General features: G+C 43.7%; 1 protein-coding gene across 1 annotated transcript in view; it reads left to right on the top strand.

The window, feature by feature from the left end:
* Nucleotides 1-391: 391 nt before the first annotated feature.
* The window catches only part of LOC140732688 (adhesion G protein-coupled receptor F5-like), a 72,477-nt gene continuing 54,960 nt past the window's right edge, over nucleotides 392-17,908 (top strand). Inside the window, exon 1 of the mRNA XM_073055372.1 lies at nucleotides 392-472. Coding sequence (XP_072911473.1) covers nucleotides 392-472 — 81 coding nt within the window. The remainder of the gene's footprint in view (nucleotides 473-17,908) is intronic.

A 17,908-nucleotide genomic window follows, 5' to 3' on the forward strand; every position in this document is an offset into this window, starting at 1 on the left:
GACCACGTAGCAAGGCCCCAGACTGTGAACGGTTTGCACTCATTCCTTGGGTTCTGTGGTTATTATCGGAGGTTCATGAGGGGCTACGTGAAAGTGAGTCACCCATTGAATCAGCTTCTGTGTGGTTACCCTCCCTTGGGGAAGAAAAGGAGGAGGACAAAAGGAGAGGAGGGTAAAAAGTATCTCAGCTCTTCAGAGCCTTTTGGACAAGGTGGGATGTGAAGTGTGAAGAGGCCTTTCAGATGTTAAAGGAGCTGCTGACACAGGCACCGGTGCTGGCTTTTGCGGACCTCCAATTGCCATATATACTGCATACGGATGCCAGCAGTGAGGGTCGAGACCTGTTGAGTTTGTCAGCCAGAGTCTGTCGTCCTCTGAGAAACACTAGTCCATGCCCAAGTTGGAGTTTCTGGCATTGAAATGGGCTGTGATGGATAAGCTGAATGACTACCTTTATGGGGCCAAGTTTGAGGTGCGAACAGGTATCAATCCCCTAACTTATATCCTGACATTGGTGAAATTGGATGTCACAGGCCATCCGTGGTTGGCAGCGTTGTCTGCCTATGATTTCAGCCTGAAGTACTGGCTGGGAAGTAGGAACATTGATGCTGATGCTTTATCCCAATGTGCATATGAATGCTGGACAGGGACAAAGAGTGGGAGGGTGTTCCCACCCCAGGGTAAAAAGCATGTGTCAGTTTGCTTTCACGGTGAAGGTGGACGAAAAGCAAGGGCAGAATTGAGTGGTAGATCAATTGGGAGTTTCTGATGACGCCATTCCATCAGTTTACTGTAACCTGACTGTTCTGAAAACAAACCAGTTACTATAATTGAGTTCTGGGGAAGTGGCAGCTGCTCAGTGAGATGACCCGGGCATCGGTACTGTTTGGTCAGCAGTTGAAAAGGGAGACATGGCTCAGGCGGAGAAGACAAAACACGCTAGGCTGTCTCCATTACTGACAGAGTCGCCCAGGTTGGAGTTGAGGAACCAGATCCTATACCGGGTCACGTCAACTCCGGATCGACCTCAGCATTCCCAGCTGGTTCTGCCCGAGAAGTATCGGAGGATTGCATTGAAGTCACTTCATGATGATTCTGGACATCTGAGGGTTGAAAAGACCTATGGATTGCCCAGAGACCGGTTTTACTGGCCCGAATGAAGCCAGAGGTCGAAAAATACTGCAAGTCATGCATTCGATACATACGGAGGAAGATGCTGCCTACGAGGGCCATTCTGTTGTCCCATTTGCAGGCAGCGGGGTCTCTTGATCTGGTGTGTATGGATTTCCTGTCAATAGAGTCAGATGCCAGTAACATGGCAAATGTCTGAGTCATTACGGATCGCTACACCAGATATGCGCAGGTTTTCCCTACCAAGGACCAGAGGACGTTCATGGTGGCCAAAGTGTTATGGGAGAAGTATTTCATTTATAATGCCCTCCCCAGGTGGATATATAGTGATCAGGGACGGGATTTTGACAGTAGGCTCATCCATGAATTACTGAGCAGGCTTGGAGTCGAGAAGTCGTGGATTACTCCTTATCTCCTGCAGGGTGATCCCCAGCCCGAGAGGTTTAGTCGGACCTTGCTAGACATGCTCAGGAGATCAGCAAGAAGAGCAGTTGGAGTCAACATATTGGATATTTGGTCCACTGTTACAACTGTACTCAAAATGAAGCTACTGGGTACTCGCCATATCATCTGCTGTTTGGGCACGAGGCAAGGTTGCCTATTGACCTTTGTTTTGGGACTGGCGAGGACAACCTACCACCGAAGACTCATCTGAAGTAAGTGTCTGATATGAGAAGGGAGCTGAAAAGAGCTTATGAATTAGCTGAGGTTGCAGCTGCCAAGCAGAATCGAGGTGGTCTGATCAAAAGGTTAGGTTCTCCTGACACCTGCCAGGAGACCGAGTCCTCATAAGGAATTTGGGGCTACCTGGGAAGCATAAGTTGGCCAATCGCTGGGCGGCTATGCCCTGCGTAGTGGAGAGTCAGATGTCAAACCTACCAGTGTTCCTGGTGAAACCAATGGAGGGGAATGGGCCTGCCAAGATTCTCCACTAGAACCACCTTCTGCCTTTGGGACAAGAGGTGCAGGTTGACCCAAAGCCCAACCTGGAGCCTATACTTAGTAAGAGGACTCTGCAGTGACGCGGGACGACTGTAGGACCAACAACAGGAGAGGTTAGGCTGGCCCCTGCCACTGATCCGGGGGATGAGGACATGGAGGTGTGGCACATGCTGCCTTTTGCTAACTCCCCACTGATTGAGGAAGAGACTCTCAACCCTCCTCACGCTGAGTGAGATGAAATCGGGGGGTGAGGGGGGCTATTGGTGGACAGCCTAGGTTGCAGTGGGACCCTGCAAGGGATGAAGTGGGGCTCAGCCAAGGGAAAGAGGGGTCAGATGTGCAGGTGGGCATGAGTGATAGGCCGGGGGAGGTCTCACCAAGTAGACCTGAAGTATCCCCAGTAGTGTTGGAACATGAAGAGGTAGATGAGGAGGAATGGAGGTCTCAGAGAAATAGGAGACCACCGGATAGGCTGGCCTATGGAACAGAGTGTGGCCCCTACCACTGTGGGGAGCTACGTCACTGCCTTTTTACACCTGAGTTGAACTTTGTGCTTTACAGGAAGGTTTGGTGAAAAATCTCAACGTCATGAGGATATGACTAAATTTGGTGGGGGAGAGTGTAATCCTCTGTAAGGTTTCACTGCTTTCTCTGTAACAGCAGTGTTTGGGTTATGACTGCAGATAACAGGGGCTTTAGAATGTGCACCATCCAATGAGAGGCATGTCGTTTCTTTCTTGTGTGTCTGAGAGGAGGTATTAGTGAAATATTGTTGGCAAGAGATGAAGAAAGAAGACGTGAGAGGGGTGAGATGGTAGACTGCAAGGTGGAGTGGACTTGGAGTGAGGGTCCACAAGTCGAGAGCGCTCAGACAAAATCGATGAGGAATTCAAGGACGGAAAACCGTGAGCTCCAACGTGCACAATAGACTGTTCCATTAAAATAGGCCCTTTTTCCTTCTGTTTTCTGTACTAACCCTATAACCACAAGAATTATAAAGTTCAATCGTTGCAGATGGTGCACCATCTGATCTTTCACGGTGCTGAGTTTTAACAGAGCAACACATCACACAGCATCCACATAAACGAGATTTCATCATTTTGGTGGGGGCAGTGACTATCTTCCCCTAGATCAATGCAGCCCACCAAACCTGGGGATTACACTTATATAAAATAATTTTAAAAAGAAGCTTTTTTAAAAAATAATTTTTAAATTAATAGTGTGCATATAAAGTATGTACTGCAGAGAGTGAATAATGTAAATGAATCCACCTCTAACTGGATTCATTTCAAAGTTCAAAGTAAATTTATTATCAAAGGACATATATGTCACCATATACAATCCTGAGATTCATTTATTGTGGGCATCCTCAATAAATCTATAGAATAACAACCATAACAGAATCAATGAAAAACTGTCCAACTTAGGCATTCAACCAGCGTGCATTTAAACCATTCTTCACTTTACATGTACAGAGAGCAGAGACATGGGTTCAAATTTCATAACACATGCCGGTGGTAATAAGCTTGATTCTGATATGTGATCATGGCACTTAAATACAATATTTTAAAAGGTATGGAATATAAAACAGTGTCGCCAATGATAAATACTTCTGAAGATTACTGAGTTATTTAACTAAAATTAAAACTTATCTGGTTACTTAATGTTCTTCAGGGAATCTTCCATCCTGCCCCATAATGGCCCACACGTGATTCTAGATAATAGTTGAATAACATAACCACCATTTGATATTAGAGTAATTTTCTTATCATAGTTTGCACTTTTATTACATTATTTCATGCAAAATAACTGCCACACTTTGTTCTGACCTCTTTCTGGTTGAATGTCTAACACCCAGATAATGTTATTTCAATGAACCAGCAGAAGTAATGTTGCACTATGTAACAATGGCAAATGTAATGATAATATTACTGAATTAGTACTGAGTTTATGATCGTAATATACCTTAATGACACTAATATCCATGTGATCATAATCCCTCACACTGAATAATTGGCTTTAGGATTCAGCTATACACCTTTATTAAAAACCTCCAGAAAATTGAGGTTCACAGGAGTAAGGCTGCTTTAGAGGCTTTGAGTAGATTCTTTTCTTTTCAGAGAAAAGTAGAACAATATTTGATCTCAGTTATGCCTTTGCCTGAAGAAATGAAATATTTAAAACTGGTGTCTTAAGCTATTTGAAGCACCAACTTATAAAGACAGCAGGGGTTAGTTTGTACCCATTCACATCCCAACACCCATCATAGCATGAGGAAGAGTACAACACAGGAACAGACCCCTTGATCAACAACATTTATGCTGATCATGATGCCAAATTAAATTATAGTCTATATCCCTCCTTTCCCTACATATTGATGTGCCTGTCTAAATATTTCTCCTCTCACCTTAAGGCTATGACCTCTGCTATATATCTGCCATTTCCACTCTGGGATAAGGACTCTGACTATCTACCTTATGTTGCTTCTCATAGGTTTATATATTTCTATCAGGTCACCCCTCAGTCTCTGACACTCCAGAGAAAACAATCCAATCCTCTCCTAGCAAATATTTTCTAATCCAGCCATCACCCTGGAGAACTTCTGCACCCTCTCCATGGACTCCACATCCTTCCTGTACTGCGATGACCAGAACTGCACTCAATATTCCAGATGTGTCCTGACCCAAAGCTTTATACAGCTGTAACATGATTTATCAGCTTTGATATCCATTGCACTGATTGATGAAGGCAAGCATGATGTACACTTTCTTTACCACTTTATCCTCTTAAGTTTAGTTTTCAGGAAGTATTGATGTACATAGGGATTTGAAGTGCAATTTTGGATCTTTCTGTACATTATTGCCCCCAAGGGCCCTGCTATTTACTGTTTTCTTTTTCTTACATTTGACCACCCAAAGTGCAACATCTCACACTGGTTCAGATTAGACTCCATCTACCATTTCCCTGCCCATATTCCTGCTGTAAACTTGACAACTTTCTTCACGATAAAAACTCCACCAATTTTTGTGTCATCTGTGAACTTACTAATTAGGCAACCTACATTTTCATCAAAATTATTCTGTAAGTCACAAGCAAAAGAAGATCTCAGCAATGATCCCTGTAACAAAGACCTTTAATCAGGATAACACGTCTCCATCATTATTCTGTCTTCTGTAGCCAAGGCAATTTTGAATCTAATCTAACAAGTCAATTTTGAACCATTGTGACATATTCTTTTAAATCAATCTACCATGTACCATGCTAAATGCCCATTCCTGTTACATCCTTGCTTTTTCATATCCCTGTTCCTAAGAATCCTTTACAATGCCTACCCTGTGACTGACAGAAGGACTGAGAAAATTATTTGACTTGGTGGGTGGGAAGAATGTGGCAGCTTGCTCTGTGACTCCATCAAGGAGATTAACACCCAGGATGCACATTCCAGCAAAAGGACAGGCGGGTAGGCAGAAGGGGTGGTGTAGCTCTGTTGGTAAAAAGTGAAATCAAATCATCAGAAAGAGGTGACATATGATTGGAAGATGTAGAATTTGTTATGGGTGAAGTTAAGAAACTGCAAAAGTAAAAAGATTGTGATGGGAGTTATATAAAGGTCTACAAAGATGGTCAGATTACAAATTACAGTGGGAGATTGAAAATAAATGTCAAAACAGCAATGTTATGGCAATCATGGGAGAGTTCAATATATAGGTAGTTGGTACTGATTTTGGATCCCAAGAGAGTGAATTTGTAGAATGCATATAAAATAGCTTTTAGAGCAGCTTGTGGTTGAGCCCAGCTTGTGTTTCAGGTATCCTGAATTGGGTGTTGTGTAATGAAGTGGATTTGATTAGGGAGCTTAAGGTAAAGGAACCCTTAGGAGACGGAACACACACAAGAAATGCTGGTGAACGCAGCAGGCCAGGCAGCATCTATACGAAGAGGTACAGTTGACATTTCAGGCTGAGACCCTTCATCAGGATGGTGATCTTAATGTGATGGAATTCAACCCACAATTTGAGAGGGCGAAACTAAAGTCAAATGTATCATTATTACAGTGAAGTGAAGTGAATTACAGAGGCATGAGAGAGGAGCTGGCCAAAGTTGACTTGAAGGGGACACTAGCAGGGAGAATGGCAGAGCAGCAATGGCTGGAGTTTCTGGGAACAACTTGGAAGATGCAGGATGGAAAATCCTCAATAAGAATTAGTAATCTAAGTGACACAACTGTGGCTGTCAAGGAAAGTCAAAGCCAACATAAAAGCAATCGAGAAGACATACAATAGAACGAAAATTAGTGGGAGGTTAGAGGATTGGAAAACTTTTAACAACCAACAGAAGGCAACTAAAAAAGCCATAAGGAGTGAAATGAAGATATATAAAGGTTAAGTTAGCCAATAATATCAAAGCGGTTACCAGAAGATTTTTCAGATATATAAGGAATAAAAGAGAGGTGAGAGTATATACCAGACCTTTGGCAAATGATACTGAAGAGGTAGTATTGGAGGACAAGAAAGTGACAGATGAACTAAGATGATGTATTGATTGTGTGGATAGCCAGAGGCTTTTTCCCAGGGCTGAAATAGCTAACACAAGGGGGGCATAGTTTTAAGGTACTTGGAATTAGGTACAAAGGGGATGTCAGGGGTAAGTTTTTTACACAGAGCGTGGTGGGTTCATGGAATGTATTGCTAGTAAAGGTAGTAGAGGTGGATACAATAGAGTCTTTTAAGAGACTCTCTTAGAAAAGTACATGGAATTTAGAAAAATAGAGGGCTATGTGGTAGGGAGATTCTAGGCAGCTTCTAGAGTAGGTAACATGGTCGTGTCACAACCATGGATTTGGCAGTGAGGTAGATACGGCAATTGCGCTTGTGAATTTGCACGTGTCAGCTAATTATTTAATTGTGATAGTATTTAACTCCATACTTGTTGTCATAGTGCTTGTCGAGAGTTGGACAGAGCACAGCAAAGCTTTGCTGCCTGTTTGCTTTCAGCCTTCCCTGAGAAATTGGACTTTTGAGTCAACTGACTTTGAAGACTAGCAGCAACACACACAAAATGCTGGTGGAACAAAGCAGGCTAGGCAGCATCTATAGGGAGAAGCGCTGTCAACGTTTCGGGCCGAGACCCTTCGTCCTGACCTCCCAAAAACGTCGACAGCGCTTCTCCCTATAGATGCTGCCTAGCCTGCTGTGTTCTACCAGCATTTTGTGTGTGTTGTTGTTTGAATTTCCAGCATCTGCAGATTTCCTCGTGTTTGCTCTTGAAGACTAGCAGTATTTGTTTAATGTTTAGATTTTCTTTTCAGCCGCAATATAGGCTTTGTTTCCTGCCTTAATCTTATCTATCCCTTTTATAATTTTATATGGAAATATAGAAAACCTACAGCACAACACAGGGCCTTCAGCCCACAAAACTGTGCCAAACATGTCCCTACCTTAGAAATGACTAGACTTCCCCATAGCCCTCTGCATTTCCAAGCTCCATGTACCTATCCAGGAGCCTCTTAAAAAACCTTTTGTATCCGTCCCCACCACAGTCGCCAGCAGCCCATTCCACGCACTCAGCACTCTCTGCATAAAATACTTACCCTTGACGGCCCCTCTGTACCTAATTCCAAGCACCTTAAAACTGTACCCTCTCGTGTTAGCCATTTCAGCCCTGGGAAAAAGCCTCTGACTATCCACACAATCAATACCTCTCTTCATCTTATACATCTCTATCAGGTCATCTCTCATCCTCCATCGCTCCAAGGAAAAAAGGCCAAGTTCACTCAACCTATTCTCTTAAGGCAGCATCTTCCAATCCAGGCAACATCCTTGAAAACTTCCTCTGCACCGTTTCTGTAGTTTCCACATCCTTCCTGTAGTGCGGTGACCAGAACTGGGCACAATACTCCAAGTGGGGTCTGACCAGGGTTCTATATAGCTGTAACATTGTCTCTCAGTTCCTAAACTCAATCCCATGATTGATGAAGGCCAATGTACTGTATGTCTTCTTAACCACACAGACAACCTGCACAGCAGCTTTGAGTATCCTGTGGACTTGGACACCAAGATTCCTCTGATTGTCCACACTACCAAGAGTCTTACCATTAATGCAATATTCTGCCATCATATTTGGCCTATCAAAATGAACCACCTCACACTTATCTGGGTTGAACTCCATCTGCCACTTCTCAGCCCAGTTTTGCATCCTATCAATGTCTTATAACCTCAAACAGCCCTCCACAGTATCCACAACACACCCAACCTTTGTGTCATCAGCAAGTTTACTAACCCATCCTTCCACTTCCTCATCCAGGTTACTTATAAAAATCACATAGAGAAGGTGTCCCAGAACAGATCCCTGAGGCACACCACTGGTCACCAACCTCCATGCGGAATATGACCTATCTACGACCACTCTTTGCTCTGTGTGGGCAAGCCAGTTCTGGATCCACAATCAAGGTCCCCTTGGATCCTATGCCTCCTTACTTTCTCAATAAGCCTTGCATGGGGTACCTTATCAAATGCCTTGCTGAAATCCATATACACTACATCTACAACTCTACCTTCATCAATGTGTTTAGTCACATCCTCAGAAAATTCAGTCAGGCTAGTAAGGCATGACCTACCTTTGACAAAGCCATGCTGACTATTGCTAATCATATTGCCTCTTCAAATGTTAATAAATCCAGCCTCCCAGATCTTCTCCATCAACTTACCAACCACTGAAGTAAGACTCACTGGTCTATAATTTCTTGGGCTATCTTTACTCCCTTTCTTGAATAAGGGAAGAACTTCTGCAACCCTCCAATCCTCTGGAACCTCTCCCATCCTCATTGATGATGCAAAGATCATTGCCAGAGGCTCAGCAATCTCCTACCTCGCCTCCCACAGTAACCTAGGTTACATCTTGTCCAGTCTCGGTGACTCATCCAACTTGATGCTTTCCAAAAACTCCAGCACTACCTCTTTTTTACTGTATACACTCAAGCTTTTCAGTTTGCTGTAAGTCATCCCTACAATTGCCTAGGTCCTTTTCCGTAGTGAATACCAAAGCAAAGTCTTCATTAAGTACTTCTGCTGCCTCATCTGGTTCCATACACACTTTTCCACTGTCACACTTGATTGATCTTATTCTCTCACATCTTATCCTTTTGCTCTTCACATACCTGTAGAATGCCTTGGAGTTTTTCCTTAATCCTTTCTACCAAGGTCTTCTCATAGCCCCTTCTGGCTCTCCTAATTTCATTCTTAAGCTCCTTCCTGCTAGCCGTATAATCTTCTAGATCTCTATTATTACCTAGTTTTTGAACCTTTCGTAAGCTTTTCTTTTCTTCTTGACTAGATTTTCAACTGCATTTGTACACCATGGTTCCTGTACCCTACCATCCTTTCCCTGTCTCATTGGAACGTACCTATGCAGAACACCACACAAATATCCCCGGAACAAGTGCCACATTTCTGCCATACACTTCCCTGAGAATATCTGTTCCCAATTTATGTTTCCAAGTTCTTGATTGACAGCATCATATTTCCCCTCACTCCAATTAAATGCTTTCCTAACTTGTCTGTTCCTTTCTCTCTCCAATGCTATGGTAAAGGAGATAGAATTGTGATCACTGTCTCTAAAATGCTCTCCCACTGAGCGATCTGACACCTGACCAGATTCATCTTCCAATACCAGATCAAGTACAGCCTCTCCTCTTCTAGGCCAATCAATATTGGGGAAATTAAAACCTCCCACCACGACGACCCTGTTATAATTACACATCTCCTCTATGTCCCTGTTACTATTGGGTGGTCTATAAAAAAAAACCCAGTAGAGTTATTGATCTCTTCCTGTTTCTAACATCCAACCACAGAGATTCAGTAGACAATCCCTCCATGACTTCCTCCTTTTATTCAGCCATGACACTATCTCTGATCAACAGTGCCACATCCCCACCTCTTTTGCCTCCCTCCCTTTCCTTTCTGAAACATCTAAAACCCGGCACTTGAAGCAACTATTCCCGTCCCTGAGCCATCCAAGTTTCTGTAATCCCACACATCATAGCACCAAGTACTGATCCACACACTAATCTCATCTGCTTTGTTCATGATCCTCCCTACATTAAAATAGACACATTTCAAACCATCAGTCTGAGCGTATCCCTTCTCAATCACCTGCCTATCCTCCCTCTCACACTGTCCACAAGGTTTCTTGACTTGTGAGCCAACTATCCCTTCTTCCATCTCTTCAGTTCAGTTCCCACCCCCCCAGCAATCCTAGTTTAAACTCTCCCCTATAGCCTTAGAAAACCTCCCCCCAAGAATATTGGTCCCTTTCAAGTGCAACCTGTCCTTTTCATACAGGTCGCTCCTACCCCAAAAGAGATCCCAATGATCCAGAGAGCTGAATCCCTGCTCCCTGTACCAATCCCTCAGCTTCGCATTTATCCTCTACCTCATTCTATTCCTATACTCACTGTCGCGTGACACAGGCAGTAATCTCGAGATGGCTACCTTTGAGGTCCTGCTTCTCAACTTTCTTCCTAATTCCCTGTAGTCTGTTTTCAGGACTTCCTCCCTTTTCCTACCTATGTCGTTGGTACCAATATGTATCATGACCTCTGTCTGTTCACCTTCCCACTTCAGGATGTCATGGATATAATCAGAAACATCCCAGACCCTGGCACCTAGAGGCAAACTACCATGCATGTTTTTTTCCTGCATCCACAGAATCTCCTGTCTGACCCCCTGACTATAGAGTCCCCTATCACTGCCACTATCCTCTTCCTTTCCCTACCCTTCTGAGCCACAGGGCCAGACTCTATGCCAGAGACGCGGCCACTGTTGCTTTCCTCAGGTAGGCCATTCTCCCTCAACAGTACTCAAACAGGAGTACTTATTGTTAAGGGGGACAGCCACTGGGGTACTCTCTAGTAGTTGACTCGTGCCCTTCCCTCTCCTGACTGTTACCTACTTAACTGTCTCCTGAGGCCCCGGTGTGAGTATTTACCTAAAGCTCCTCTCTATCAACTCCTCACTTTCCCTGACCAGATGAAGGTCATGGAGCTGCATCTCTAGTTCCCTAAAACGGTCCCTAAGGAGCTGCAGCTCCACGCACCTGGTGCAGATGTGGCCTTCCAGGAGGCTGGGAGTCTCCCGGACATCCAACATCTGACACCCAGTACAGAAAATTGGCCTCACAGACATACCTCCTATTCTAATCCTTCACAAGTAACTTACCTCGCCTCAACCCGTTATCGCCGAAGCCCTGTTGAGCCAAAGCCGTCCTACCCTGCCTCCCCTCTTCTCAGGTTCCCACTCCATAAAGCTGTCTTCTTTTCATACTTTTCCTGCCAGTCTAACTCGCTGATGTCCACATGCCTGTGCAGTTGTTCCTTTATCAAACAACTGAAGACAAATGATCATGTTTTATACTCTTCCCACCAGTCTGACTCGCTGACATCCACATGCCTGCACAGTCATTCCTCTATCAAACTGCCATAGAAAAAATAGGATAAGATCTATAAGATCTCCTCTCATCCTTCTGAATTCCAGCAAGTACAGTCCCAGGCAACTCAATCTCTCCTCATAGTCTAACCACTTCATTTCTGGAATCAACCTGGCTAACCTCCTCTGCACCACCTCTAAAGCCAGAATATCCTTCCTCAAATAAGGAGGGCCATAACTGCACACAGTACTCCAGGAGCAGCCTCACCTGTACATTTGCAGCATAACCTCCCTGTTTTTAAATTCAATCCCTCTAGCAATGAAGGCCAACATTCCATTTGCCTTCTAGGTGGCCTGCTGCACTTGCAAATCAACCTTTTGTGGTTCAATCACATGCAAGGTGGTATAAAAAGGAAAGATACTAGCATGGATAGAGGACTGGCTGATTGGCAGAAGGCAAAGAGCAGGTATAGTGGTGTTCCACATGGTTTGGTTTTGGGACCGTTTCTTTTTACATTATATATCAATGATTTGGATGATGGAATTGATGGCTTTTTTGCCAAGTTTGCGGATTATACAAAGATAGGTGCGGGGAAAAGTAGTGATGAGGAAGCAGTGAAGCTGCAGAAGGATTTAGTTAGATTGGGAGAATAAGCAAAGGAGTGGCAGGTGGAATATTGTGCCAGGAAGTACACTGTCAAGCACTTTAGTAGAAGGAATAAAAGCATAGACTATTTTCTAAACAGGCAGAAAATTCAAAAATGATTTCGGGAATGAAAAGCTTATCATATGAGAACTGTTTGATGTCTCTGGGCCTGTACTTGCTGGAATTTAGAAGAATGAGGGGGGAATCTCATTGAAACCTATCAAATGTGGAAAGGCCTGGATTAAATAGATGTGGAAAGCATGTTTCCTATGGTGGGGGAGTCCAGGACAAGAGGACATAACCTCAGAAAAAGGGATGTCCATTTGAAAAGGAGATGAGGAGGAATTTCTAAAACCAGAGAGGGGTGAATCCATGGAATTTATTGCCATTGGCAGCTGTGGAGGCCAGAGCATTGGGTGTATTTAAGGCGGAGGTTGATAGATTCTTGATAAGTCAGGGTGTGAATGTTTATGGAGGAAGGCAGGAGAATGGGGTTGAGAAGGAAATGGATCAACCATGATCAAATGGCAGAGCAGACTTAATAGGCCAAATGGCCTAATTCTGTTCTTTGTCTTATGGTTTTATGGTATTCTATCCTAGAAAATATCAAAAAACAAATTTGACACACCTGACTCAGAAATGATGCAGACATGCGAGTTCCTCTTACACCTGTTAACTTCCAAAAATAAAGTTGAGAGTATACAAGGAAACTGGTGCAGAGAATTTTCATTTGAATTTAAAAGCAAACCATTAATCTGCATTGTGCAGGAAGGCAGGGGTAGCGCAGAGGCTATTGTCACTGTGTCAGTCATCTGAGTGGACAGAGTCAGAGTGGTGACCGTGAGGCTTTAGCTCTTCAACGCTTCAACAAAGAGAGGCTTCAGTAAAGAAAAAAAAGGAAAGAAAAGCTTGAGCTTAAGTTTTTTTCTTTTTTATATATCTGCTCAGCTAGGAGAGTAGAGATGCCAGACAGGACAGTTGAATGCTCCTCTTGCAGAATGTGTGAAGGCAGGGAGACCTCCAGTGTCCCTGACAACTACAACTGCGAGAAGAGCATCTAGCTGCGGCTTCTAACAATTCGCGCTAAGGAGTTGAAGCTGGAACTGGATGAACTCTGGGTCATTCAGAAGGCTGAGGGGGTGATAGCTTGGAAATATAGAGAGGTAGCTGCACCCAAGTTGCAGGAGACAGGAAAATGGTTGACAGTGAGGAAAGGGAAAGGTGGTAAGAATCTAGTGCACAGTGCCCCTGCGGCAATCCTCCTCAACAACAGATATATCACTTTGAATCCTGCTGGGAGTGGGGGGAATTCATAGCAGAGGAAAGTCACAGAGGCTGGGTCTCTGGCACTGAGTCTGCCTCTGTGACTCTGAGGGAAAGAGGGGAGAAGAGGCATACTGTAGTGATAGGGGATTCATTACATCGGGGAACAGAAAGGAGGTTCTGTGAGTGAGAACAAGATTCCTGGATGGTATATTGCCTCCCAGGTGCTAGGGCACGGAATAGCTCAGATTGAGTCCTCAGCATTCTTAATTGGGAGGGTGAACAGCCAGAAGGCATGGTCTATGTATGTACCAATGACATGGGCAGGATGAGTGATGAGGTTCTGCATAGGGAGTTCAGGGAGTTAGATGTTAAGTTAAAGGGCAGGATTTCCAGGGTTGTGCTCTCAGGATTACTACCCATGCCACATGCTAGTGAGGCCAGAACTAGGATGATTACACATTTTAATAAGACCATAAGACATAGGAACAGAATGAGGCCACTTAGCCCATCGAGTCTGCTCCGCCATTCAATCATGTCTGATCCTTTTTTTCTATCTCCTCCTCAACCCCAGTTCTCAGGCTTCTCCCCATAACTTTTGATGCCATGTCCAATCAAGAACCTATCAACCTCTGCCTTAAATACACCTAATGACCTGGCCTCCACAGCTGCCTGTGGCAACAAATTGCACAAATTCACCACCTTTTGGCTAAAGAAATTTCTTCGCATCTCTGTTCTGAAAGGGGTCCTCTCTATCCTGAGGCTGTGGCCTGTTGTCCTAGACCATGGGAAACATGCTTTGCACATCTACTCTGTCTAGGCCTTTCAGTGGCTCTCTTCCAGGGAAGGTGGGACCTGTGCAGAAGAGATAGCTTGCACCTGCTCTGGAGAGCAACTAATATCCTTGTGGTTAGGTTTGTTAATGCTGCATGGTGGGGTGTAACCTGGAGTTGTGGGGGCATGGGAACCTGAGTGCCAGAACAGTTAGTGGAGAGGTTAAGGAGGTAGATATTGGTTAAGACCTCAGATAAAGTTAGGAATCAAAAGGTTCAGCATGGTGTGACTAATTTCCTGAGCTGTCTGTATTTCAATGCAAGAAGTATTGTAGGAAAGGCAGATAATAGTGCTGAATATGAGGTAGCTGTTTACAAACAGAGGCAATGTTGATAGGGCAAAATTTCAGTCAACAGGATGAATTGTAATGTAAAAGGCAAACAAAATCGAAAAGGGTGAATACAGGATTGATGGTATATTTCAATGAGCACAGTACACGGAATAAGGCAGAAGAACTTGCAGCACAGTTGCAAACTGGCAGGTATGATGTTGTGGGCATCACTGAATCGTGGCTGAATGAAGATTATAGCTGGGAGATTAATGTCCAAGTATACAACTTGTATCAAAAGGACAGGCCTGAAGGCAGAGGGGGTGGAATTGCTCCGTTGGTAAAAAATTAAATCAAACTTTAGAAATAGATGACACAGGATTGGATGACATAGTGGATAGAGTTAAGGTATTGCAAGGGCAAAAAGACCCTGAAGACCCTGTTGGGAGATGTACACAGACACCCCCCCCCCCCCCACCAAACAGTAGTGAGGAAGTGACCTAAAAATTACAACAGGAGATAGATAATGCATGCCCCAAAGGGGCAATGTTACAATTGTCATGGGGGACTTCAATATGTAGGTAGATTGGAAAAATCAGGTTGGTGCTGGATTCCAGGAGGGAGAATTTCTAAATTGCCTATGAGATGGCTCTTTAGATTAGCTCATGGTTGAGCCCATTGCGGGATCAAATAGTTTGTCTGGGTGTTGTGCAATGAACCAGAATTGATTAGAGAGCTTATGTAAAAGAACACTTCAGGGCAAGTGATCATAATATGATGGAATTCACCCTGAAATCTGAGAAGCAGAAACTAAAGTCAGATGTATCAGTATTACAATGAAGTAAAGGGAATTATAGAGGCATAAGAGAAGAGATGGCCAGAATTGGCTGACAGGAATGATAGCAGAGCAGCAATAGCTGGAATTTCTAAAGGAAGAAGACACAACCGTGGCTAACAAAAGAAGTCAAAACCAACATAAAAGCCAATGAAAGGGGATATAATAGAGCAAAAATTAATAGAAAGTTAAGTCCTTCTGTAGCCTCTCTACTTCCTCAAAAACACCTGCCCCTCCACCTATCTTCATATCATCTGCAAATTTTGCAACAAAGCCATCAATTCCATCATTCAAATCATTGATATATAATGTAAAAAGAATTGGTCCCAATACAGACCCCTATGGAACACCACTAATTACTGGGTGCCAGTCAGAAAAGGCTCCCTTTATTTCCACTCTTTGCCTCCTGTCAATTAGCCACTGCTTTATTCATGCTCCAATCTTTCCTGTAATACAATGGGCTCAGTTTGTTAATCAGCTCATGTGTGGCACCTTGTCAATGGCCTTCTGAAAATCCAAATACATAATGTCAGTTGTTTCTTCTTTGTCTGTCCTGCTTGTTACTTCTTCAAAGAATTCTAACAGATTTGTCAGGCAAGCTTTTCCCTTGAGGAAACCATGCTGACTATGGCCTCTTTTATTATGTGCTTCCAAGTACCCTGAGACCTCATCCGTAATAATTGACTCCAACATCTTCCCAACCACTGAGAACAGATTAACTGGCTTATAGTTTCCTTTCTTCTGCTTCTCTCCCATTGAGTTGAGTGACATTTGCAATTTTCAAGGCTTCCGGAATCATTCCTGAATCTCGTGAGTCTTGAAAGATCATTACTAATGCCTCCACGATCTCTTCAGCCACCTCATTCAGAATTCACACCCTTTATGACCCCTGACACCTGGAACTTCCACTATACTGCTGGTGTCTTCCACAATGAAGACTGATGCAAAATACTTAATCAGTTCATTCGCTATTTCATTGTCGGTATGTTTACTGATTTACTAGAATGGTGCATGTCTGAGCATCCATAATTAGAAACATACACTTTTCAAAATTGAACATATGTAGAGATTCTGATCTGATTTATTGATTTATCACATCTACATCAAAACATATAGTTAAATGCAATTTTTTGCACTACACACTTGGAACTCTGGATGCATGAACTGTTGGAAAAGATAAACTTTAGCGTGAAGAAGAGAATATTCCTAACCAGTCAAAGCTTTCAGTTTATGTATGTTTGATGCAACTTAGCATAGTGGTTAGTGTAAGGCATTACAGTGCTTGCAACCCCGGTTCAATTCCCGCTGCTGTTCTGAAGAGTCTGTCTGTTTTCTCTTTGATTGTGTGGGTTTCCTCTATGTGCTCCGGTTTTCCCCACATTCCAAGGACATACAGTTTAGTGGGTTAACTGGTCACATAGGTGTAGTGGGCAGCACTGGCTCGGTGTTCTAGAAGAGCCTGTTATGGTGCTGTATGTCCTGTTCCCCTCCTGTTCACCATCTACACCTCGGGCTTCAGATACAACTCAGAGTCTTGCCACCTGCAGAAGTTTTTGGATGATTCGGCAGTTGTGGCCTGTATCAACTGATTGCAGGGTTGAATACAGAAGAACATAAGAAATAGAAGCAGGAGTAGGCCATCCAGCCCATCGAGCCTGCCCCGCCATTCAATAAGATCACGGCTGTTCTGTCCGTAAGCTCAGCTCCATCAACCTGCATTTTCCCCTTAATTCCCCGACTATGTAAAAATCCATATACTGTATCTGTATCTTAAATATATTTAGTGAAGAAGCCTCAACTGCTTCCCTGGGCAGAGAATTCCACAGATTCATCACTCCCTGGGAAAAACAGTTTCTTCTCCTTTCCGTCCTAAATCTTCTTGAGGCAATGTCCCCTAGTTCTAGTCTCTCCTACCAATGGAAACAACTTTCCTACTTCTATCTTATCTACTCCTTTCAAAGTTTTGTATGTTTCAATAAGATCCCCTCTCATTCTTCTGAATTCCAGAGAGTATAGTCCCAGGCGACTCAATCTCCCCTCATAGGTTAACCCCTTCACCTCTGCAATCAACTTGGTGAACCTCTTCTGTACTGCCTCCAAAGCCAGTATATCCTTCCTCAAGTATGGAGACCAGAACTGCACACAGAACTCCAGGTGCGGCCTCACCAGTACCCTGTACAGTTGCAGCATGACCTCCCTGCTCTTGAATTCAATCCCTCTAGCAATAAAGGCCAACATTCCATTTGCCTTCTTAATAACCTGTTGTACCTGCAAGCCAACTTTTTGCAATTCATGCACGTGCACTCCCAAGTCCCTCTGCACAACAGCATGCTGCAATCTTTCACCATTTAAATAATAATCTGCTTTTCTATTATTCCTTCCAAAGTGGATGATCTCGCATTTACCAAAGTGGTATTCCATCTGCCAGACCTTGGCCCACTCACTTAACCTATCTATATCCCTCTGCAGACTCTCCACATCCTCTGTACAATTTGCTTTTCCACTCAGTTTAGTGCCATCAGCAAATTTTGCTACACTGCACTCAGTTCCCTCTTCCAAATCATCAA

This window comes from Hemitrygon akajei, chromosome 9 (assembly GCF_048418815.1).
Source record: "Hemitrygon akajei chromosome 9, sHemAka1.3, whole genome shotgun sequence".
NCBI classification, from domain to species: Eukaryota; Metazoa; Chordata; class Chondrichthyes; order Myliobatiformes; family Dasyatidae; genus Hemitrygon; species Hemitrygon akajei.